This window comes from Prionailurus viverrinus, chromosome B3, assembly GCF_022837055.1.
Source record: "Prionailurus viverrinus isolate Anna chromosome B3, UM_Priviv_1.0, whole genome shotgun sequence".
Lineage (NCBI taxonomy): Eukaryota > Metazoa > Chordata > Mammalia > Carnivora > Felidae > Prionailurus > Prionailurus viverrinus.
Window position 1 is genome coordinate 27,472,233 of NC_062566.1, and position 25,412 is coordinate 27,497,644.

General features: G+C 58.0%; 1 protein-coding gene across 1 annotated transcript; it reads right to left on the reverse strand.

The window, feature by feature from the left end:
- Nucleotides 1-686: 686 nt before the first annotated feature.
- On the reverse strand, nt 687-24,999 carry LOXL1 (lysyl oxidase like 1). The gene is made up of 7 exons (XM_047863784.1): nt 23,426-24,999; nt 9,468-9,576; nt 6,444-6,581; nt 5,811-5,967; nt 4,907-5,002; nt 3,133-3,248; nt 687-1,026 (listed from the first exon to the last, which is right to left on the reverse strand). The coding sequence occupies exons 1-7, from the start codon at nt 24,573-24,575 to the stop codon at nt 1,020-1,022; spliced, it is 1,773 nt and encodes a 590-aa protein (XP_047719740.1). The 5' UTR covers nt 24,576-24,999; the 3' UTR covers nt 687-1,019.
- Nucleotides 25,000-25,412: the final 413 nt, after the last annotated feature.

The window sequence follows — 25,412 nt, forward strand, 5'->3', positions numbered from 1 at the left end:
GAAGGAGGCCGGCAGCAGCAGCAGGTGGCAGGGGCCAGCCGAGATAGCCTAAGGGCTCGTGGGAGGGACAGAGGGGAGGTGCCTTCCTTCTGCTTCTTCCTGCCCCGACTCCCCTCGGCCAAGTAGATTCTTGTCCCTTCCCTTCCTGGGAGATGCCACCTGCCTTCAGAAGTTTCTACCATCTCCCCGGGGCTGTCTCATTAGGTGTGGTGAACACTCTCCTCCCTGCCCTGTGAACTGCCCCAGAGCAAGACTGATGCTCAGCCCCAGCACAGGCCCGGCATTCAGTTGGAACTCAATATGTGAGTAAGACAGTAGGTGGCTGGAAGAGTGAGTGACTGTGGGAGAAAGTGGGGGGGGGGGGGGATGGCGAGGCTGCAGGAGGAGGGGAGGCAGAGGAAGGAGACCCCGAGGAGGGGTGAGTGGGCTAGAGCTGCCCACCCCATCCTGCCAGGACCCCTCTCTCAGGGATGTGGGCCCCTTCTCACACTGTGGGCTTGGCCTTGGGATAAACCCACGGGGTTTCCACACTGGGCTGGATGCCCTCTTGGTCAAGCTGTGGTCCTGGAAGGTGGCGGCTGCCATTTCCACATTCTGCTAGGGGAAGGAAGAAGCCCGAGGATGTCCCCTGAGCCCAACTTTGCTTTGGCCAGTCCAGCCGGCAGGCCACATGCAGAACCACAGAGTAGAAAAACCTTGTTTTATTCAGCCCGGGGCCTGGGCAATCTTGCTCTGTGGTAAGGCCAAAATACAAAAAATAAAAACCAACCATCGACAAAATAACGTTGTAGAGAAGAGTTAAGTACAAAATTGGGCCTGGCATCCGGAATCCCTGTGGTTTCGGTCTGCGTTTGCTCCCTGAGGCCGGCAGGGAGGGATGCCTGTAGCTTCCAGCTGCCCCTGCCTGTGGGTGGGGGCTGGGCCCCTGGGGCCAGGTCTGTCCTGGCAGGAGGCTTCCTGGGGAGCCGGGCCGGCTTTGGGAAGTGGGGACATTGGCCGTGTGTCCATCCTCTCCGAGATCAGGATCTAAGGAAAGAAAGAGAACAGTGGTAGGCTGCAGGGCAGGACCCCTCACTCGACTGTCAGCAAGCCCACCTCTGCCTCCCAAGCTAAGGGCTCCCCTTCCACAGCCCAGAACCCTGGGACGGGAGGCCCCAGCTTCAAGAAGAGGGGCTTCATGGACTCACCGACCCACCCAGGGTGCGGTCTCTGCACTACCCCCTCCCCATGCCCCGAGTTCCACAGTGTTTTGTAGGCCATTAGTAGAGCTGCTACTGTCTGGAAACACTTTTTTTTTTTTTTTTTTTCTAACTCAGTACTTTTCAAAAAAGCCTCCTTCTTCCTTTTCAGAAACATGAGCGAAACCCACAGGCGTCAGTCCCATGGCCTTTCTGGGAACACTGCGTCCGGCTTCCTGTGCGCTGGCCCGGCCGCCCGCCTGCGGTCAGGGTAGCAGAGACGCTCTAATAAGACCTGAGCCTTTCCAAGCACTTATGTAAAGGGCTTGGAAAGAAGGGCCTCAGCCTTCCCTGGCCCGCAGGCCCCAGGGGAGCTGGAGGGGTGCATAGGGCTGCTTCTCTGTCTGCCCTGCTGAGGGGCCTAGCTCATGGCATCGCCGGAAAATGGGATGCTTTTCAATCCACCTTTCCCAGCAGCAGGCAGGACAAGAGAGGGATGCAGGCTCCCTGCTTCCCTGCGTATCCCTCGACCCCCTTTTTTCTTATGTGCCCCTTCCTTCCTTCCTTCCTCTTTCTCCTTCCCCAGAATTGCTTCCCAGAGGCCCTCTACCACTGAGATGGCCCCTGAACTGGGAATGGCTGAATAAGAGAGGCCCTGAGGAGGAAGGAGGTCAGAAACCCAGGCCTATGAGAGAGCCAAGTTGCCAGGGATGGGGCAGGAGTCAGTTGTTTTAGACAGACTCTGTGACCTTGACAATTTTGATCAAATTCAATTTATGAGGAATCTGATCTCTGTATTCAACTAGAGGCTGCTGTTCTCATTTTTAGCATACGTGGTGTAGTGGGGGTGGGGGTAGGGGTGGTGTGTGTGAACAGTTAGCTTAATGGTAGCAGCCAAGGGTAAAAGGGCTGTATCTAAATGGGCCCTGACTCTGATCACACACTGAGCCCTAATCCTGGTCACACACTGAGCCCTGACCCTGGCCACACACTGAGCCCTAATCCTGGTCACACACTGAGCCCTAATCCTGGTCACACACTGAGCCCTGCCCCTGGTCACACACTGAGCCTTGAGCCTGGTCACCGGCTAAACTTCCTACCTGTCAATCATTGATAAGCATGTGCTGACTCTCTGGGCCTTGGAATCTCTGCCATTTGTCACCCAGCTGATGGCCTAAAGCAACTCCTGGGCTTTTTGTTTGTTTGTTTTTAAATGGAAAAGAGTTGCTGTAGTCTGATCATTTTAAATTCACATGGGTGGGGTGGGGTTTCTTTGCGAGTTTGTAAGCAGAGGGTCCCTCTGCAAAGTGGCAACTGAGGACCCCGCCAAAGGCGTGGGCCAGAGTGCATCAGCTTCCCCTACGACTGGGCCCAGGCGTGGATGAAAGCTCATTCCAGCCAGTATCAGTTCTAACTCGGGGCTGTTTAACTCAATCCACTTGATAAGGCCACTAACGATTCACTGAGCACCGTTATGAAGGATTCTCCAACCCGCAGACATCAGGCCTTTCAATCTTTCAGTCTCACAAGCCTACAGGGGAAGGGCCTATTCTGTAGTTGCGAAAAGTAGTTCGGAGAGGTGAGGCGACCTGCCCAATGGTCACAGAGCGAGGAAGCCTCAGAGGCAGGACTGCAGACTTCCACCCAATTATGCTGCCTCCTGCTGGTTCCCACCTGGAGCCACACAATCTGGCCCCAGATCAGCAGGCCAGGGCCCGGCTTCCACCGCCAGCACTCAGCCTGGGGCTGGCATGGACGAGGCTCCTCCTGCTTAGCCTGTGGGCTGGGCCCAGCCGCAGCTGGGTTTGGCCAGGAAGGTGACTCAAAGCACAGGTATCTTGTGTATTTCATGCAGCCCTGCCTGCCACTCCCTGGCCACCCCCCCCCCACCCCGCCCCCGACCTCAAGGGTAGAAAAGGGGCTGGGGAGGGGAGGGTGGTGGGTGTGCACTTACTGGACAATCTTGCAGTTTGTTGTAGAAACATAGCGACCTGTATAGTGAATGTTGCATCTCACCACATTGTTGGTGAAGTCAGACTCCAAAACAATGTACTTCGGGTTCACGTGAACCTGAAGAAGAAGGGGAGCAGAGGGCAAAGGGACCTGGTCAGGGGGCTGCATTTCACCTGGTCATTAGGGAAGGCCCCGGAGACGCAGACAGACAGACGTGGAGGAGACAGACGACAGAAGGATATAGGACGATGGAGGAAGACCCCTCAAGACCAAGAGATACGGAGACAGAGCCACACTGGTGGAGAGACATGGAAAGAGAGAGAGGAAAGAAGAGACAACTCGTGGTCAAAGAAAACATTGCCAAATCACCCTTATAGGAATGTGGGAAGCTTCCCCGGAGCCAGAGCCTGGGCGAGGTGGGCCCCCCATTGGGCACTCAGGGTCAGAGAGGTTGAGTCACTGCCCCAGGGAACACAGCAGTGAATGGGGGGCAGGGGCTGGGCAGGGATACCAAGGCTGGTCTCCTGAGTCTGAGGCTGGCACCCTGTTACCACCCATGCCTGTCTACATGACCGATGGAAGGGTTGTCTGCTGCCAGGTGGCATCTCCCGCCCTGGAGCTGGAGAACCTGACGCTCAGTGAGATGATGGCCCACCCGTGCCTTTTGTCTGAAGAACCACTGGGACACAGGAAGCCTGCTAAATGTCGGATTAACTGGGGAGGGGGCGCTTCACTGGGGTAGGCTACATCCAGACTAATATTTGCAGAACATGGAAGAACATGTTACTTTTAAATCCTTTACACTCCCCAAGGGCAGGAATTGTGCATTACTTATGCGGTTCCAGTCCCTAGTGCCTGGAACTCAGAGGGTCCTTTGTACATGTCTGGTGAGTGGATGAACCAAGGGAAGGAGAAGAACCCTGGCCCCTGGGTGAGTTGAGCAGAGGGGCCTCTGAGCCTGCTGGGAGGTGCTTGGGACCGGACTGTAACCAGTGGCTTCCGGGTTGCTGTGTTCTGAATGCAGCTTTCCCGGCAGGCTGTGTTCATGCAGGTTAGAGCACCTCCCAAGCCCATCGTCACTGCTCACAGCTCTGTCTTTGCTGCTCTGGGGTGTGGAGCTGCGGGTCCAGGAGCCCTGGTGGAATGGTTCCCCACCTTTGCTTTGCACCTTCACAGAGGAGGCTGACCTTTGACTTCCCCAGGTGAGACCGCGATGCCCCGGCCCCAGCACAGCCTGCATGGATGTACCACATGGGGCTGTGTGTCCTTAACATGCTTTTCTACCCACTCTCACCCCACCCCCAGGGAAGTGGCTCGGGAGTAGCATTCATTGCAGGAGGGGTTCAGGCCAGAAGGGACTCTTGGTCACAGGAGCCCTGGGCTTTGCAGGGGTCACTGTGAGGAGTGGAGGGTCTCTTCAAAAGAATGGCAGGGTCCCCTTCCAGATGGCACAAAGCCTGCCCTGTCTGCAGACAGGGGGGTGCACCGCACTTCAAATCCTCTGTCGCTTAGGGAAGACAGTGTCACTGCCTCCTGTAGCATCACCGCACCTGGGCCGAAGGTGCCTTGGTGTCTCTATGGAAAGAGAGGCTCTGTCGGCCTGAGGCTAAGAGCCTCCAGGGGGAAGAGGAGACCCCCACTCCAGGTTGATGTCCAGGATGCCACCTCAGCAGCTGGGGGAGGAGGGGGTGCCCCGGTGGCTAAAGCATATCCCAGAGGCAGGGGCACTGAGCACAAGCAATAGTAGGGGGAGTGGCCCAGACCAGGAGGCCCACCTTGAGGACATAGTTCCCGGGCTGCACATCAGTTATGTCAATCCACTGGCAGTCGATGTCCGCGTTGTAAGTGTCATAGCAGCCGGGGCTCAGGCCCTGGGAAGAGGGGACAGGATCAAGGCTGGGGTGCCACCCTGTGCCTTTCCAGCAGTCTGGCCCCACCTTCCTCTGGCCCAGGGTAGCTGTTCAGAGTGGGTGTGTCCCTTCTTTTTTTTAATTTTTTTAAAGTTTATTTCTTTATTTTTGAGAGAGAGGGAGAGAGGGAAAGAGAGAGTCCCAGAGCCGGGTGCGGGGCTCAAACCCAAGAACCGTGAGATCATGACATGAGCTGAAATCAAGAGTCAGATGCTCAACCGACCTAACCACCCAGGTGCCCCAGGGTGTGTCCCTTCTGAAACCAGTGGGTGGATGGACCAGAGAGACAACAGGGAGGTCTAATAGCCAGGCGGAAGGGACTGAAGGAGGGGGATGGCTGGAGAGATGGATGGAGGACTGGATGAAGAGACAGAGGGGCAGGACAGATAGACACTCGGTGGATGTTTGGACAGACTGATAGAAAGGTGGATTTGGGTGGACGACCAGGCAATGGAACACCACGCCATCTACATTTCACTGCAATGTTCCTTTCTCTCCTTGGGCAGCACACCTGGGAGGCAATGCAGGGAGGGGCCCAGGCAGGGGAGGGGGGTGGGCGGCCCCCACAGGGCCCCGTGGTGGCCTGATGACCCGTGAGAAGACCCTTGCGCTGACGGAGCTGAGTGGAGCCTTGGCGCTGACCCATCTTCAGCCTGGCCCAGCTGGACGTCGCTCTCTGCTCCCTGGTCCCCCCTGGCCCCACTCCCCCGGGGCAGGCTTCACCCCCATGCTCCCGTGTCCCCACCGCGGTGCCCTCGCCTGGCCGGACCTGCGTGTGAGAGGTGCATGCGTAGCGCTTGAGGTTGCCGAAGTCACAGGTGCTGTCCTCCAGGCAGAAGCTGGCCTTGTGGCCCTCGGCTACTTTCTTGCCTGTGGCTGCATCCAGCAGGTCGTAGTGGCTGAACTCATCCATGCTGTGGTAATGTCTGGGGGCAGAGGACAAGAGGAGGGAAAGAAGGGGGCCTAGTCACCCCTGGGCTTCCTGTGACACCGCCTCCTGACCAGTCTGGGCTCCTGGGGCTCCTTGGTTCCCCGTGTCCCTCAGGGCAGCATCTCTGGGGCTCCCCACCTGGCCAGGTCCCCTGGGAGGGCACCCCCTCAGGATTCCTCGCGTCCTTCTTGGGCTCCCACCTGTATCAGCCTCCCTTGGGCAATTCCCCGTACTCTAGACATTTCTGTCCCCTAAGACGGATCCTCCTAGGTCCCCCTCCTGCAGTCTAGCTTTCGCTAAGGAACACTTGCCCCAGTGGTGCATCCATGGCAGCAAATGTCTCCGGGGAGCGCCTGCCCCTCCCCGAGCACATACGCGGTGGGGGGGGGAGAGGAGGGGCCCCACCCGGGCCCTCCCACCAGCCCCTGCCCCTCCCCGGGCACCTATGGGGGAGAAGAGGGCCCCACTCACTGGTGACAGCTGTGCCACTCCCAGGCGTGCCGTGGCCGGTGCGGGAGGAAGTCCGCGGCGCCCTGGTTCTTCACTCGCTGGGGGAAGCGGAGTAGCACCCGCACGTCGTAGTCAGTGGCCTCGGGAGTGTAGGCCGTGCTGCAGGGACAGGGTGGGGGACCGGGGTGGGGCTGGGTGCCGTGTCACCAACGCCCAGAGCCAGCTGACCTGTCCCTGACAGTCCTCACAACTGACTCCCTGTACTGAGGCTGGGGCTCAGGTCTCTCCCCGTCTCTCCTGACCACACGGGCTTGGCTGTACCCTCCTTTGCGGCTTCCACCCTGTGGCCGGCAGCTGCCAGCGGAGTCTTTCTAAAGCAGCGTCTGGTCTGGCGATGACAATCTCATCTGCAGGTGACTCTCGGTGGGGGACAGCCTCTGGGGGCGGGGGGACCTATTGATATCTCTGGAGGGCTTTTTAAGAATGGCCCCATCCAGGAGATGCTGGTAAGTGGTCCCTCCTCTGGATGGGGCCCCGGTTGTTGACCAAAGTACGCCATGTCTCAGGTGCAGGACTAAGACACAGGCTCGGGCTCTTCCATGTCACGGTCTCTTCACTTTCCCGTTCCTGTCTGCCCTGCTGCTCCCCCACACATCCTGGGTTCCAGCTTCAGACACTGTTTCTCAAAAACGCACTTCACTCATGCTAATCTATACTTTTGCCCGTGCTGTTCGTCGGACCCAGAACTCACCCAGCCTCCTAAGCGCGACACAGGCTCCCTCCTCCAGGAAGTCTGCCTTGATTGCCCCACCAAGAAGATCCTTGATGGCCTGTGATCACAGCTCTAGCAGCACTGCCTATGGCACAGCCTGATGCCACATGCTCCTCTGAGCTAGGTCGGTGTGACTAGGTCCTTTCCCTGACGGTGTGGCTTCTGGAACAATGATCTGCCCTTTTCTGTTTGGGGAGCACAGGTCTGAGGCAGACTGCCTGCTCACAATTTGCTTGCTGACCCCTGATTCCCAGCCGACATGGGCTTTGTGAAAAGAGAAAGGGAGGGGAAGGAGAGGCGTGAGGGACAGCAGCGAGGGGAGGGAGGCAGACGGAGACACACGTGCAGAAGGGCTGACTGGAGCTCCCCCCCCTTCGTCGTACTGCTGATAATTGTCCAGGCCGGCCTCAGGGGCACTCCCCTGGCACTCATTAAGGTCTGGGTCCTAAAGCCAGAGGCAGGAGGTGGCCAGTTGTGGGGATCAGCTCTCTCTGAGAGGATGTCTGCACAACAGGCGGTGCAGGCTCCTGTCTGCCAGGACGTAAGGCCCTTGGCCTTGTCTGGGGGAGGCTTGGAATCTGTCTGTGTCTGGGTTGGAACAAAACATCCTCCTTCCCTCTGTTCGGTTAAATCCTGCCCTTCTGTTCAGCCCGGCACACCGTGGGAACCCATCAGGGTCTAGGTTCTAGGCCCGGCTTGGCCACAAACTCGCGGTGAGACTTGGAGCACGTCCCCTCCCTGGTCTGGGCCCTGCCTGCCGCCCACGCCGCCCGCCCGTGATCCCGGAGAGCCCCACCATCCCAGGCCTCAGTTCCGCTGGCTCTCCTAGCTTTGTGCCCCACGCCCGGCTTCCTCTGCCACCTCGGCCCTTGCTGGCCTTTCCTCCTCTGATCATTTTCTCCTCCTCTGACCATGAGCCACTCATGCCAGCTCCCCTCCCCCTCTCTGTGACTGGGTCCTGTCATCGGGGCGGCTGAGGGGCCGCTCTCCAGTGGCCCGGGACAGGGGGCCGGGCTGCCTCTTCCCCAGCCCATCTGGGAGCTCGGGTCTGGGCCCACAGGATGCTTCATGAAGATGGGATGATAATTTAGCTTTGACTCAAACTCCTCAAAACTCAGCTTCAGTGGACTGCCTTGCAGGCTGTCAGGTGCTCACTGCTGGAGGGACTGGTGACAGCAGGAACACGATCATTATGCTCCCTTCCCGGGGACAACTGAGGGGAGACCAGACCTGACTGGGCAGGCCAGCGGAGTGGTACAGTGGACCTCCTTATCCGCAGTCTCGTTTTCCGTGCTTTTGGTCACCCACGATCAAGGGCAAGACATTCTGGACCTAGGAAGCGGTGGGTGAAGTTACAATCTGGTGTAAGCGTCTTATCCCGTGACAGACAGATAAGGCCTTGTGGTCAGCTACTGAGTGGCAGTGCACTAGCAAGTCCATAAGTGGGAAAATGTGGAAATTCCAAAGGGCTTCCCAGATACTGAAAAGTGAAAGTAAATTAAGGCTCCAAAGGGGTGGGGGGGAAAGGCAGTGAGTAATTAAGAAAAATAGATGTTCTCAACATAGAGAGATGTCAACAAACGAGTCAGGACAATGTAATCTCTAACAGATTCTTTTAGCACAGGGAGATGTCCCCAAAGCATATGTATTTGAACAGAATATTCGCCTTTAATAAATTCAGAAGCAAGGGCTGCAGGAGGCAGAGACGCCCAGGAATAACGGAGAGTTGGCTGTGCTCACCTTCCGGTTCTTGCAAACTGGTCTCCTTTCCTGGTCTCTCTACTGCCACGCATAACTGGGGCCCCTTTGTCACCCGCGCCCACTGCCCCTGCTGGAGAGCCACACCTGTCCTCCTTGGAGAGGGCTCTGTACTCCTGCCCTCTATCCTGAAGGCTCGTTCCCCCATTGGACTTCCCTGGGTCCTTGTGGGAGCACCTTCTCGTGAGGCAGCTCAGATTGGAAAAGTTTTAGTTCCTCTCTTTGCTCCCCAGTCGCCTGGGGCGACTTCATTCTTTCAGGGCTGGAGTGAAGATTAAATGCCCCAGTAAAGTTCCTTGTACAGTGACCTATACAGAAATGCTCACTTGTTCCCTTCTCTTCCTGACTCCCTGCGGGCAGGCAAGGCTCACAGATGAAGAGGTCAGGGTCCTGAGAGGCTCAGAGGCTTGGCCAGGGTCATTCAGACTGTAGGCAGCCTGGCTGGCATGAGCACAGGCTCAGGGTGAGTCCCAGAGCCTGTCCGGACATTCCATGCTTCATTGTCACCTCCTTACCTGGCCAGACACTTCTCCTCCGCAGCACAGCGCAGAGAGTACAGGTGGGCTCTCTGGACATAAGTGGATGCTTGCACGTAGTTGGGGTCCGGGACCAAGTCAGGGAGACCTGGGGATGGAGTGGGGTAGATGGAGGTGGGGGAAGGAGTTGGCATCGAGGGGTGTCAGGCTGACCACGGCTAATGCCCAGAGACCTCCCCAGCCCCAAGCACCCTTTGCTGTTCTCCTTCCTCTACACAGGCTGTCGCCTCCTCCAGGAAGCCTCCCAACCTGAGCCAGGGGTGTGACTGGAACTGTTTCCCCTGGGCTCAGGTGTGGGCCAGAGAGGTGGGGGAGCTCCATGCTGTGGGAGCCTCTGAGCGCCCCCTGGAAGAGCTGGGACGTGAGCGAGGTCTGGGAGGCAGGATAAGGTTTGGTGAGCTAGAGAAAAGGGTATTCTTGGCAGGGCGACCAGCACGAACAAGGGCCTGGAGGCAGGACTAAGTTGAAGCGAGCAATTTCCGGACACTGCCTCCCTGTCCTTGTTCCCCAGGCCTCCAGACCCCAGCCCCCGTCTGCAGACAGCTTTCTTCTTGAACCACCAGGAGAACCCTGGGTTCTGGCCCCACGTGGGTCCCAGAGAGCTCATGGGCAGGGCCAGGTAAGTGCTGGTTGGCACAAGTGGGGTTGGACAGGAAGGGAAGGGCTAGTGGGAAAACACATCCCCAGAACAGGCTGCTGACAGGGCAGGATTCTCGGACTGGGCGCCCAGCCCGACCTTCTTCAGGATTCCTTTCTTCCTGCCATCGGCCCCCAGACCTGACCGCACCCTCCCCTGTCTGCAGCTTCTGGCCTGCAACCTGAGGGGCCCGGCTTCCTCCCCTGCAGGACCCAGGGAAGTCGGGAGTCTGCTCAGCTCCTGTGATCACTTGTACCCTGGGACATGCTAGAGCCAGGGATCTGTCTACCCTGCACCTCCCCCACGTCTGTGCACAACTTGGTCCCGGGGAGCGTAATTAGGAATTAGCAGAAACCAAACTCAGGTGTCTAGACCGTCTCCGCACTGGAATAAAGAAGGAAAGATCTGATCTGGTGCCAGGCGTGCGGGAGTGGTGGGGGCAGGGCGGGGTAGGAGGTGGGCAGGGGGCACTCCAGAGCCTTCAGCTCCATCCCAGCTTGGCCACTGACTTCAGGGTTTGCCAGCCGGGGGCTCTTTGTCCCCTCACCCTCAGGCTTCGGGGATTCTGGCAGATAAGCAATGACATGAGCCTACAGGTTGCTTAGTTTCTTTCAAGCTCTCTGCTCTTGGGGGACAAGTAAGGTACGGGGACTTGAGTCACACAGACCGGATTCCGGCCCCTCTTCTTGCTGCCAAAACCCTCTTGTCAGGTTCCAGGTCCCGAAGGTGAGGCAGACCCTCACACACACACACATCCCTTGGGCTCCAGACCCCAGCCCCGCTCACCCTGGGCCTGGGCCTCATGCGGGAGCCTGGTCCAGGCAGCCAGCGTGATCTCACCTACTCGGAATGGAGAAGAAGCTTGGAGCACAAGGGTGGGTGAGGATGAGGTGGCTCCTGGCTGAGGGGGGCCGTCTTGGCCAGCCTAGGTCCCATTACTCAAGCTCCAGGAATGCCTGCAGTCATTTCTCAAGGGATCCTAGGGCCCTCAAAGCGAGGGCCCACCTCGGTGCCAAGCTGGTTCTCGCGCTCTGGTCCCCGGAAGCCTCTGGTGGGGTGGGGGGTGGGGGCGGGGGAGGTGAGGAAGACGGGAATGGTCCCTCTCCCCATCATCAAAGTGCCTTTCCCATAGCAACATGTGGGGGTGGGTTAGCTGGGCCTGAAGCCTCACGAGATCCAGTGTTTGGCGCCAGACGGCCTGCCTCCCCCACCCCAGGCCCGGTTTCAATAAACAATGCACAGATGGCTCCTCAAAGCTTTTCTGGCCCGACCCTTCCTCTCTAGGCCACTCCATGGAGTGGCTGTGCAGTCCAGGGAAGTTAGAAAAGCCAGCTATGGAAGAGGCCAGAAGTACTCAGGGCCAGCGAGGGCTGGTGCCACTCCTGGCCTGTGACTGAGCCCCGACCCTGCTCCTATACTGAGCCCTAATTTTGGCCACACACTGAGGTCTGACACCTATCAACAACTCGGAACCTCAAGATTATGGACTAAAAACTCTGTACTCACAACCATTTTTAGGGAATTGCTTTGACATCATTAATCCTTGTTGGTTATAACTGAGTGGGTGGTGTTTGTTTTTTTTTTTTTTTTTTTTTTTTTGTAAACTTCAAAGCCATGGAGGGGAGGGGCACCTGTAGCATCTACCTGTGGGGATTCCGGAGGAAGACTAAGGACAGACAGCTCAGAGCTGCTGGTCACAATCTGAGCCCTGGCCCTGGCCACAGGGGACCATCTTCCTCTTACTGTTGAGGAATCTCAGATTCACACGGGTGCCTTCTGCTCCAAGAAGTCTCCCTTGACTGGCAGTGACATTCCAGGCTCACATACTTCTCCTGTCTCCCCGCTGGATCTGTATTGATCTATAATTAGATGTCATCGTATTTACCTCTGTCTACTTCCCTCCAGATCCTGCACTGGGTACCACTCACCCCCTAAGCAGGCAACCTACCATGCTTTGGGGCTGACTAACTGCCCCGTCCCATTGGCCTCTGTCAGGCAAGTTTCTTTAGTGGTTAGTGGCTTAATACTTCATATTTTACCCTGTTCCTTGCAAGGCACCAGGGCAATGGAGGTGCCCTGGCACATGGAGGTGCACATGGAGGTGCTGGAGGGAACCAAGGCTCAGAGAGGGCAATGAATTTGCCCATGGTGGCACAGTGAGTTGCAGCAGCCCTAGGAGGAGCTCCCCCCCCCCCTCCTAGGACTCTACTTATCACTCTTTTTATACAAATGAACTTTTTTGAAGTATAATCTATACACAGTCAAATGCAGATTTAAGATACACAGTTTGGTAAGTTTTGACAAATGGCATACACAGCGTGACTACCACGACCATCAAGCTAATTATTGTTTCCATCATCCCTGAAAGTTCTGTCCTGCCTTTCCCAGTAAGTTCTTTCCTCCCCCAACCACCCCAAGTAACCATTGATTTGCTTTTCAATCACCTTAGACAGTTATGCCTTTTCTAGAACTTAAATGGAATCACTCCTATTATTTTATCTTCTTTGTCCTGTATCTCTGATCATCACAGGGGTCCTGTGACTCCCCTAACTGGCTTCCCCTGGCCATACTCCACCTCTGTCACACTGGGGGAAGCTGCTGGAAAAGAAAGTAGCCTTGGGAGCTCAGGCTTGGTCCCCCTATGCCTTTCAGAGGAGGGGATCCCCTGGGAACCCCAGGCCCTTCCCTCAGCTGGCATGTTTCTCTAGGAAGGAACAATGCCTCCTTCTCCTCCTGCTCTCCCAGGAGGCATTCCATCAGCAGTGGGACCTGTAGGCTTGAGATCTCAGCCCCTAAGGGCCGGGACTTGGGGGGCAGCCCATGTGTTGTCACAAGGGGGTGAGGGAAGGCTTGAGCGGGGGCTCGCGGATGCAGGAATAGGGGACTGGTCTGCCTTTTCTGGCTTATGGGGAACAAACAGGCCCTCCAGGCAGGGTGGCCAATGTGGAGTGAAAGACAGTTATAACTGGACCATGTGCTTATCCCCCATCCCTAAAAGTGTGCATTTTAAAAGGAAGTCTCTAGAGAGAGGGTAAAGCTTACTCGGAAGGCAGGAGAACCCTCAGTCGTGGAGATACAATTTTGAGGAGGGCCTGGAACCTTTTATCCAGAATATATAGAATCATGCAACCCTTGGACCCAGCACTGGAGATTCTATAGAGTGGGTTCCAGTGGGAAATTCTCCCAGACACCCCCATTTCTTTAAATGCAGAGACTGAATTAAGCATAATTCTCATTTCGGAGCAAACAAACCATTATCACTGGTCTACACGAGGCTCCCCCTTTTGGAATAACATTTTTTTAGTGTTTATTTATTTTTGAGAGAGAGAGAGACAGAGCACAAGTGGGGGAGGAGTAAAGAGGGAGACACAATCCGAAGCAGGCTCCAGGCTCAGAGCTGTCAGCACAGGGCCCCAGGTGGGGCTCAAACTCATAAGCTGTGAGATCATGACCTGAGCTGAAGTTGGATGCTTAACTGACTGAGCCACTCAGGTGCCCCAGAATAACATTTCTTTTTAAGCTTCATCATCACCCCTGACCTTAAGATATGTCCCTGAACATCTGTGTCTCTGTATAAAATCTGCACCGTGTTGGGGGTGGGTATGTATCCTTAAAGTACATAAATGATATTGTTTCACAGTCTCATCCTGTTTCTTGATTTTTCAGTCAATGTATAAACTTTTAAGATCTACCTAGCTCATTATTTGTCATTGCTAAATAGGACTCCACAGTGTGCACCTTCCGTGGCCAATATGGCCAGTCTTCTGGGTTGGACACCCAAGATGGGGCCAACCATGGAAAGTGTGGCTGTACAGTCTGCCCAGGCTACCCAAGGAGTCCCTGGTCACCAACAGCATCCTGCCTTCCACTCCCAGGAGGCAGACAGGAGCTTGGCCTCTTAACCTATTCTGTCACAGACTTTCTGCGTGACCCGAGGCAGGACTGGGTCCTCTCCAGGCCTCACTGCCTCCATTTATCCAGCTCTGATCATTCTCTATCCTACTCAAGGCCTTTTGGAGCTCTGGGCCAGTCCTGGGCACCCTTCCCCAGAAGCAATGTGCTGACTGTGGGGGGTGGGCACATAGGGATTCAGGCTGCACCAGGGTCTGGGCCAGGGTTAGAGGGACACTGAGTCAGAGGGCAGTAAAGGCCCTTGGGGTAGCTGAAGCCAGGCTGCTGCTCGGCTGGGGAGGGGCTGGGCATAGGTGAATCAGGTCCCAAGGCCATGCTGCAGGCAGCCTTGGAGGGGACCCCGTCAGACCCTCCAGGACAGGGAAGACACAGAGCCGAGGATGAGGATCTTCTGCATTCCTGCTCTGTCCCTGGAGCTTCTTCTGAGTGGGCATCCAGGGCCCCTTCACAAGGTGCTCTGGACAGTTGGCCATGCTCCCCACCCCAAGCTGACCTACATGCCAGCCTGGGGGAAGCTGAGGCCTGTCTCCCTCTTCCCTGGCAGGACTTGGCTGGGACCTTCTCTGGAAAGACATTGGAAGGCAAGTTTGCCATCCCATCCAATCCCCCATTGTACAGTCCCTTCCCTTTCCTTAGGCTCAGTTTCCCCATCTGGACTATGGACACACTAGCCTAACCTGCCCATGAGCAGTCTGATGGCTCCCAAAACACTTGGAGATTAAAAGACTTTTCAGGAGCTCTTTGGTCTATTCCCCAGCCTCGGGCAAGAGCCCAAGACCTCTCACAACCTCTACAGACGATACTTCAGCAGCCAGGAAATTCTCCCACTGTCTGACCTAAATCCTTCCTGCTTCATGAGAAATCTGTTCCCTCCTGCTCAGCGGTTCCTGGAGGCTGCCCAGTGCAGAGGGCCTGTGGTTACATTCCTGTCCCTTGCCCACACCTCACCTGTTTCCCTCTTGGCTTGCCCCTTTCTGTGGGTTCCATAAACCTCAGTTCCTTTGAACTCTTTCCTCCCCAGGCCTCCTGCTCACAAGAAGCAGATGAAGGAAAGTGGAATGCAAAATAGCCCTAATCTCTTGAGCCTGGGGCTGGAGGATAAACAATGTCCAGCAGGAACCGGTCAGTGGGTTGTGAAATATGTGTGCAGCAGGATGTTTTGGCTCAGCAGCCAGACTCCAGAGGAGCCCTTAGGTAGGGAAAGCAGCAAGCTCACACAGAGATGAGCTGACAGGCCCTCCGGGGTGGAGGCGGGCAGCTCCCAGCCCTGTGAAATCATCATCTGATAATCAGGACATTAAATTGTCAGGGTTGGTCCGGTGGTGCCACCCCAGTGTGGCGAGCAGGTCGGCGAGGTGGCTGTGGGGTTCGCCACATCCTACCATGAAGGGGCGATCCCGGCCCGGGAGAAGGAGCCACGAGAGCCATAAAGCCAGGCCCAGAGCCTGCGGTGGGTCCCCACTGCCTACAGAATCAAGCCCAGACTTCTCAGGGTGGCAGCTGAGGCCTTTTGTGGTCTGGCCTTCACCCGGCCTTTCAGATCTCATAGCCCGCAGGGTCAGGAGGCAACTCGCTAGCAAACCTGACCTCTTCTGCCCCTGGCCTCTGACACCACGGTGTCTCGTCTTGGAATCCCGGGCTTATACACGCACCCAGAGCCTTGCAGGGGCACACAGTCCTCAGGCCCCAAAGCCTACCTTGTCAGTCCTGACCACCGCTCTGCCAGCTCACGTCTGCTGCCCACCACTCGACTGGGAGAGACAGTCCTCACTCCTCCCTGCCGCAGGGCCCAACTCCGAGGAGGGGATCTGGGGCTGTGCGTTCAGATGAGTGACAATGGGAACAGGCTGGGGCTGAGCTGGCAGGAGGCGGACATTCACCTTTGGGGAGGTCAGCCGCCTTTCCCTCTGCTGCCTCCCTGCACGCCTCACCTCCTCACACTCTACTCCGTGTGAACACAGCCTCCGCCCCTGCTGCCCTCCCTTCCCCTGCAGGCCGGCGGGGTGCCCCCTGCCCCTACCTCCAGAAGTCTTTGTGGGTGCTTCTGTCCCCTGGGTCCCTCCCTGCCCCTCAGACCCTTCACAGGGACTTGAACTTTCGTCGTTCTTACAAAACCTGCTCGGCCACCGCCTTCGCATCTCAGCGTATGGCAGCTGCGACCTTGCTGTGCAGGCTACACGCCTTTGTCTTACGCCTGGCCCCTGTCTTTCTCTTACACCCCACATCCGGCCCGTCAGGAAACCCCATCAGCTCCATCTCCAAAATAGATCCCGAATCTGACTACCACCCCCCCCATCGTTCCCGCCCTGCCTGCCGCTGTCACCTCCGCCTCGATCTCTATACCAGCCTCCTGTCAGCCTCTTGCCGGCCTCCCCACTGCCCATCCCCGCCTAGTGGTCAGAGACCTTGTTTAAACGTCACTGCTCAGCTCAAAGCCTGCAGTAGCTCTCCAGCGGATAGAGAGTAAAAGCCCAAGTCCTCACAGTGTCTTCCAGGGTCCTGTTACCTCTCTGACCTGCCTCCTATCACGCCCCTAACTCCTGGGCTACTCTGCTGTGAGCAAACCGGGAACACACTTGAACCCCCCTACCCCCACCCCAGGAATTCCTGCCTCAGGGCCTTTGTACTGCCTGTTTCTTCTACTGGAATGCCCTTCCTGATTGCTGCGTGTTTCATTCATTCGCCTCCTTCAAGTCTCTGCTCCAATGTCACCTCCCTGAGGCCGACCTTAACCAGCAACCTGCTCATCCCCCCTCCCCCTCCAGATCTTGTCAGTGCTCACCACATTCTATTCTTTACCTATTTATTATGTTTATGCATGAAAATAGAATGCCCACAAAGGCAACGGTTTTGTCCCTTTCATTTCACTAATGAAGACCCAGCTCTAGACCGTGCCCAGCATGCAGTAAGACAACCCATAAATATTTCTTGAATGGATGAGTTTCCTCATGAGAAACCTGCCACCCAGCTGTGGGTCCGGGGATGGGTGCACGGCAGGTGGGGGCTGGAGACACGGGTGAGCTAGCGGTGGGCTTGGGCCCCTGCACCCCGTAGCCTGGTTTCTGGCTGCTGGGCCGAGATCTCGGAGGGGACAGGGCTGGGTCTGACGCACCCCCGACTTCTCTGTACCCAGCTCGGGGCCTGGCACCTGTGTGCCCTGGCGAGCACATGCCTCAGTACCTGCAGGGTCTGGCAGCATCTGCCTGCACGAGCAGACTTCATTACCAAGCAAAGGCTGGGACTGACTCCAAAAGTCCTTTCTTTTGACAAAGGATCAGCTTTGGGGTTGGAAAACTCATGGTTCCAGTTGGTCTACAAGCAGGAGGAAGGGTGGGTTGTCTCCTGAGGCTCTGATGGCAAAGCCTTCCCCACCCGAGTCCCTTCCGGCTCTGGCGTTCCGACACCTCATTTCTAGGTGGCACTAAAATGCCCAGTTCCGGAGTGCCCGTCAGCAAGGGGGAGAGGACCCGGACCCAACCCTAGCCCTGTGATCCCGAATCCGTACAAAAAGGCCCTCTGGGTCCGGCTGCCTGCGGCGAGGAGGCTGTTAGGTCAGAGCAGGGGAGGCGACAAGACCCAGCCTTTCCTTCCGGCCTCTGAGCCGACTGCCGCTCCGCAGGAATGCCCGGCACGGGAATTGGAAGCAGGTGTGGGCTGCCTGGGCGGCCCACCCGCCTCCTCCCTCCCTTCCTCTCCTGCTATTCCAACACTGCCCTGGGGAGTTTCCCATGTGTTCCCGGCTTGGACACGAGTGGGGTGGACTCAGGCCGGGGCTGCTGGCGGGGGTGGGGGGGGGGCCCCTTCAGAGATGAGAGGACACTGAGATGGGGGCTCCCCGGGGTTAGGGGAGAAGGAGGAGGGGGGACGAGAGGCCAGAACTCCCAGGTCGAGTGTGGCCGCAGCCTGGTGCCCGTAAGGCTCTGATGACGCCCCACCCTGCTCGAAGGCTGTGTGGGGCCTGCGAACCTGAGGCAGACGTCCAAATTTTGGCTTTCCAGGAGGTGTAGACCTGAGAGAAACAATGGACAAGGAGCCGTACCCTTCCCAGAGAGTCGGCTGGGGTCCTTGGATGAGGGACTGTGAACTTCTCTAGCCTAGTCCTGGTCTGCACCATGGCAGTGATAATACTCTCTACCTCACAGGGTTGCTGGGGGGATTAAATGAAAAAGAAAAAAAAGAAAACAAAATGCTTAGCATAGTGTCTGGGGCATAGTCAGCGCTCAAGAAATATCAGCGGCTATTATTATTATTTAGAATAGGAACTGTCTCTTTTTGCAGGGATGGAGGGTTTGAGAGCAGGGGAGAAAGGATGTGGTCTTACGACTGGATGATAACAGAGGAGACAGGAAGTCTGCCTGAGCCGAGGCTGCCTGGGACACAACTTGTTTGTTCCGACACTAGTGACCTTCAACTGCCAAACAGGGAGCAGGAAGAGGACCCAGGCCCCTCTGTTGCCACAGCTCACCTGAGCCTTTACAACAGCTTCCTCGGCCTGAAGGCTCCATTTCTTCCTGAAGGAGCACCCAAAGCAACCTCAGGGAAGGAAGAAGGGAGGCTGAGCTGTGATTCCGGCTCTACCGGTCACCAGTGATGTGACCTTGGACAGGTCACTTAACCTCTGAGGGCCTCAGTTTACTCATCTACAAAATGGGGATGAATGATACCCAGGGTTGTCCTGAGGATTCAGTGCCTCTCATCCTGAAGCTCCAGGAAGAGTATAAGACACTTAGTGAGCATGACAGAAGTGCTTGTGAAATAAATGCCCTGGAATCTGCACTGAGAATTGCAAGGCTTTGTGGACACCACGCCGAGAAGGGACTCTTTGCGTCCAGGGCCTTGCAGATCCACTGTCCCATCTCACCCTGTCACCACAGTGCCTGGAACACAGCAGACAGTCAAATCTCTGGTGAAGTACCAAACGAATGAGTGGATAAATGAGGAGTGCGGGATAAGCAAGAATACATAACATTTTTAAAAACTACGTATGGCCGTTAAGAACCCAGGATGGGACCGCCATCCTGGTTTCACTACTAAGAGGTCGTGTGATAATCAGCAAATGAGCCTGTCACCTTATCCATGAGACGGGGCAAAGAGTCGTCTGGTGGGGCTCTAGCTGGCTGGTGGGGCTGCTGCGGGAATGACGAAGGGTGATGGTTAAGTGCCCACAAACGCTAGTGCCATTCTCTGTCCCCGGGTTGCAGTTGGAGGAACTGAGGCCCAGAGAGCTGGTGGAGGAGGCCCAGGCTCTCTCCCTGCCCCCCACCCCACCCCCACCTCCCGCTCGTAGGTGGAGTGTGGGTCCTCCTGGGGTCATCTCCGTGCAAGGCAGAGACGACGGGCTCGGTTTGAATTCTGGCTCAGCGGCACAGCGGTGAGACCTCCCTAGGTCTCAGTTTTCTCATCTGTGCCAGAGGAGCATAACCTCTACCTTCCCAGGAGGCTGTGAGAATGAATGAAATTGCACATTTAAGCCACCCAGCTCAGTGGGTACCCTTCAGCAAATGGCTGGGTTGTTATTATCTTCCCTGCCTTGGGGCCTCAACTCTGGACACTTTCTGGGTAGAGGTCTGCTTCTGTCCTTCCCTGCATTTACTCCAAGCCCTGTGGAAGTAGGGAGGTGACCTGGAGATGGGGAGGTGGCCTGGGGGTGTGTGTGTGTGGGGGGGGTAGGGGCTGGGCCAGGCATTGGGGCTGCTCTCAGGGACTAAGGGGCCCCGTCTGGCTTCCTGAGTGCAGGACGCTAGATGGAGAGGGGAGTACCCTAGGAACATCCCTGGGTGTGCAGGGAGGTGAAACATCCAGGTTGAGGAGCAGCCCAGTTCCCATGGGACTGTGGGGGCGTGAGACAGGGAGGAGAAAAGGAAAGAGATGCCTCTGGTTCTAGAGCAATAGGCTGAGGCATTTAAGTTTTATCCTGAAGGCCTTCAGGAGTTATAAAACTCTCTCGAGCGGGAGAATAATATGGTCAACACTGCAAGGATTTATCCGCCCCACATGTAGAGGGACCGGCCAGGGACAGGCTGAGAGCAGCCCCAGCTTCCTCCTGGGCTCTGGTTGGCCATGCAAGGACAGGGACGGAGGACGGCGCCAGGCAAGGCTGGCACAGCCGTCAGCGATGCCCCGGGAGAATGGCCAGGGAGGCGGCTCCATGTTGCTTTCACAGGGTTGCCAGGGCCGGGGAATGAGGCCGGGGCTGGAAAAGGGGAGCCCTGCGAGAAGAGTTGTGGTTTTCTGGGACCAGGAGTCAGCTTAGCCCAAAGACCACCAGCTCAGAAAAGCTGAGGCTATGGGGAGGCAGGAGCAGAGAAAAGGGGCTGGGAGAGGAGGGCCTGGCCATGGTGGAGGGAAAGGCAGGGGCCACAGCTGGGCCCGGGAATCCACCAGTCACCCTCCAGCCCTCTGCGTGGATTTGCCGAGAGCCAGGCGAAGTATGTGACCCTCTCTGGGCCTCTGTTTCCTGGTTTTCTCTCCAGTTACAAGTTTCAGAGTCAGAGACAATGGTATTGCAGGAGGCCTGGGCAGCCCCAGCCCTGGGTGGGAGGGAAGAGGGTGAAGGCGCCAGAGGAATAAACCGGGCTCTGGACAGGCGCTTGGAAACTGCCCAAACATGGAGGGACGTGGGCGGTGCGCACATGTGTTTGGTGTTGTGAGGACACATCCACGCCCACACACACACAGGCTGCCAGCACCCAGCCTCAGACCCCTGGGTGTGTGGCCAGGAGGAATGAGGTCAGTCCCGGAGAATCTGCCCTGGACTCCCACACCGGGCCTGGGGGTCTGATCTCAAGCACAAGGCTTGGCCTTCTCTTAACTGGGATTTTCCATGGTCTGGGCCTAGCAGGGTGGGGAGGGGGAACCAATGATCGGGGAGAAGGTACTGTTCCCTCTTTGGCTTCTCAGTGAGCCCCAAACTAGCCTGTACCCTCCCCCCCCCCCGACTCCCTCCCACCATCCCCTCCATGACTAGGGGAAGGAGCACCTGGAGGATGCTGATGGCCATCGCTTGCAGCAATGCAGGGGTACCTCCTCCTCCGGGAAGTCCTCTCTGAGCCCCTAGCCCCTGACTGGGGAGGCCCCTTGTGTGGGCCCCCCTAGCTCATCCCTCTAATGCCTGCCCAACCATAGCACTGATGTGTCCCCTATGCTATGCCTCCCCCAGAGCACGGCCTGGATTGGATGCATACCAGCACACTGGGCGCCTGGTAGTCTACCTTTAAGGGGAAATGTCTTTAACCCCAAATGAACTGTGGGGCTCAAGAGCAAGACCAGAGGCCCTGATGAGCGCCAAGCACCCCCAGTCCAGACTTGGCCTTGCCCTGGCCGGTGGCCTCTGAACTTTAAGAACTGTCAGGCCAAAGAGGCGGCCCTAGAAAACACACTGGCTTGGAGCACAGATGGGAGTCCCAGGTCTGACTCTGCCAGCAGTTCTGTGGCATCTGAGGTCTCAGTTTTCTCCCCTGCCCAGAAAGTGGGGCACTTCTGGCTGAGCCCCACTCTGAGGTTGTGTATTCTAAGAAGAGCCACTGTGAAAGCTTAGCTCCCTCTAGATGGGATGACCTCTCCTCCAAGGAGCTCTAGGAGCAAATGAGGCACAACTGTGAAGCACCCTGCTGCAGGATGGTCCTGGTGAGGACCAGCTGTGTGTGAGGCCACACTGGGCAGGAGGATGTTCGTCATCACAGAAGTCCCCCGCCGCCCCCAGCTCCTGTCCTGAGCTCCTGCAGGTTCTCGAAGTGGGATTCAGCACCCAACTTGAGTGCTATGCCAGGGATGTGAAGGAGTGGGTGCTACCAGTGTGGACCTTCCTCACCCCTAGCCTTGGGCTCCAGCTGCCGCTAGGGAGACAGAAACCTTACCTCCACCCCCAAGAGGCAGCCTCTCACCCAGGTCAGTGTGGCTGGAGACAAGACAGCAGTCCCAGTGCTGACAGAGCCAGAGTAGCAAAGGCTGGCGGAGGGGGGTGGGCAGTGTACCTGTGCCCCTGGGCCCTGCAGGGCTCAGCCCTCCCCTGGTGAGTCCCACGCAGCGACCTCAGCGCCGCCGAGCAGAGAATCGGGGCACCGACTGCCGCCTCAAGGAGGCAGCCCAGGGTTGCGATGTGGACACACAGGGGACTGCATGGAAAACCTTGACCAAAGCTGACTTTGGACTGGCAGCTACAGAGGCGGAAAGGGGGAATTCTAGGACAGCAGAAGATGGGCCAACAGTCAGCTAACCTTGGCCAGACCACAAGTGGGCCCTCACCACAGTAGCCTGCCTGCTAAGAGCATGTGTGGAGTTGTCCATCTGAAGAAGGAAATCTGCCCCTTCGCTGTGTTCTCACATACAGACGGCTTGGGCCTTCCCTAGACTAGGTCCTGTCTTCACGTCCCCTGTCCCCCCAAAAGATGCCAAAAGGGAGGCCTGTCGGCAGCTCCCTCCCAGGACTCTCCCCCACGCCCAGGACTAGAGTGAGCTGAGCGAAACAAGTGAGACACTGGCCTGGGCGCCAAAACACTCAGGAACCAAGATGAGTAGTATTTGAGGCAATACTTTTAAAAACCAAAGCTAGTGCCAAAACATCTGTGATGAACAAAATATCAAAAGTTTAAATAAAGACAGGATCAGTATTTCTGAGCTTTCAGTTTGCCTCAGGCTCCAATAGGGCTTGGCATGGCACCACTAACTCTACTTAAAGGCTGGATATTTTGTTCATCACAGGTTTTTTTAATGTTTGCATTATTGTTGATCTAAAAACGCCATTAAAATATTACTTTTCTTGATTACTGAGTTTTTTGACATCCCCTTAAATTTTGCACCCAGGCCAATGCCTCACTACCTCTCTAGTCTGGCCCTGGCTGTGTCCCTCTGAAGGAACTCCTGTCATCTAGTCTGGACTCTTGCCTAGGGGAAGGGCTTCCTCCCTAATCTCCTGCTCAACCAGGCCAAGCTCACAGATGCTAGTGCCTGGGACCTTGCCACACCTCCAGGGGCATCCCCTAGGACCCTGCTGACCCTGAAGTTTTCTGATGTTGATGCTCCCTGCTTCACCCTGTGTGGCTGGCTCAGGGGCATCTCCAAGGGTGCCCTGATTGAAATGAGGGAGGGCCAGGGAGAAGGGCTCCTTCCCTTTGTCCCCAGATGACCCAAACCAGGTCTGGAAGGTGCCTCCTCCCAAAGCCTGGCCTCCAGCCCCTACCCATCAAGCCAGGGTCAGAGCCCAGGCCTCCCTGGTCAAATGCTGCCACTAACGATGAGAGGACCCGGGGAAGGTTGGGAGGTGAGACGCACGGTGGCTGTGGAATTCCTTTCTTAGCTCAGGGGAGGCCCATGGAACAGTTCCGCCGGCCATGACCGTGACCGATCGTGCCCCCGGAGGGTGGGCGGCGGGGCGCGGAACGGTACTCACCGCGGCCGTTCTGGTTGGGCCGGTACACGCTGCCCACGCTGAGGCGGCCCTGCTGCGCGCCGCCGCGCTCCCCACCGGGCGGGGGCGCGTCGGAGCTGCGCACCGGCAGGTAGGGCGGCTCCAGCACGCGGAACGGGGGCTGCGGCTCCACGGCCCGCGGCGGGACGTAGGCCTCGGGCGGCACGTTGGCGTAGGGCGGGTACCAGCCGAGGCGGGGGTCGGCGGCGTAGGCGCCGCCGCCGGCGGGCGGCGCGTCGGGGCCCGGGTCGGGGTAGGGCTGCTCGAAGCCGGCGGTGCCCTCGTGGTACAGGCTGTGCGAGTAGCGGCGATCCAGGCCGTCGGCGGGCGGCGGCGGCGGCGGCGGCGGCGGGGGCGGCGCGTAGGGCCTCTCGGGGGCCGGGTAGAAGGCCTGCGGCGGGTACTCGGGCTGCTCCTCGCCTCCGCCGTACTCCTCGTAGCGCGCCCGCGGCTGGAAGGGGTAGATGACCCCCGCCGAGGCCACGGCCGCCGCCCCCGCGCCACCGCCGCCGCCGCGGTAGTACACGTAGCCCTGGTCGTAGGTCCGCGACGCGGGGTCGTAGGTCTCGTACTGGCTGACGAAGGGCGCCTGCGGGTAGGGGAACTGCTGAGGGAAGGAGGGCGGCTGGCGGTAGGTGGTGGCGAAGGCCGAGGCCGAGACCGAGGAGGCGGAGCCCCCGTGTCGTTGCTGGGAGACGGAGGTGCGGACCCGGGCCATGCCAGTGCTGTCCCCGACGGCCACCTCGCGCCAGTTGTCGGGCACCTGGCCGAAGCCGAACGGGTGCCGCGCCTGGCCGCGCACGGTGTCCGAGCCGACGCGCCCTGGCAGGGGCAGCGACGGGGCTTGCCGACGCCGGGGGCCTCCTTGGCTGCGCCGCTGCGGGGCCTGGGGTGCGCCGGCTAGCAGCACCCGGGAGCTACTGTCGGTGCGCTGGGGCCCGGCCGGCACGTACTCTGAGCCGGAGTTGAGCAGGCTGTACACCTGCCCGTTGTTCTCCCACTGAATCAGCTGCCGCCAGCGCCCCGGGTCCGAGCCCTGCCCCTGCCGCGCCTCCTGCCCGTGCACCAGGACGCAGAGGCAGGCGCCCCACACCAGGGCCCCCAGCTGCCAGCATGCTCGGGCTACAGCCATGGTGGCCCCTCTGCAGAGGCCTGGTGGACCGAGAGGCTCTCAGGAGTGTACTCCTGTACGTGCTTCTCTTCCCACGGCCTCGAGGACAGGACGGCTCCTTGCCTGCCCCAGCTCTAGCTTTGTCCATCCTGGCCTTGTCCCGAGCGGGACGGCTCCTCCGATGACAGCATTTCGAGGCCAAGGGGTCAGGGCAGGGCAGGGGCGGTGCCCAGGGCTGCACGAGGCTCTCTGCAGGGCACCGGACAGGCAGGACTGCCTGGGGGCCTTACATGGCCAGCCCGGTACTGGCTGGCCGCTGGGCTGGCGCTTTCCCACTCTGAATGAATAAGCAACAGGCTGGGAGCGTTGGGAGGTTTCGGGCAGCCTGGTCCGCCTGCTGGGGCCTCCTCCGCGGGGCCCTATGGCCCGCCGGCTTTTAGCTATGTTGCCTGCCCCACAGCTGCTGTGCTCCCTCAGTCCCTGGAGCTCCTAGCCAAGCCACAGACCTGCCTCTGAGGAAGGGAATGGAGCAGGGAGTAGAAAGGAGCCTCTGGGGGTGTGTGTCTGTAAGTGGGGCCCTGGCAGGCGGAGCAAGGCTGGGGTGTCTCTACCACTATGGCCATTTCTCCCTGCTTTGGACCCAGCATCGCTGGTCTCTTTGGGCTTGAGCCCCTGACTCCTGTCCACTCCAGCCTCTCCCCAGGACCTCCAGAGCTCCCCTTCTCCGAAGTCAGTGCTAAGAGACCCCCTCCTTGTTGGTGGGCTATTTGGGGACATGCTGAATTTTGGACCCCAGGTGCACCTCAGTTCCTTGGGCTGAGTACAAAGGGGCTGGAGCTTTAGCTTTTTCCTTCTTGG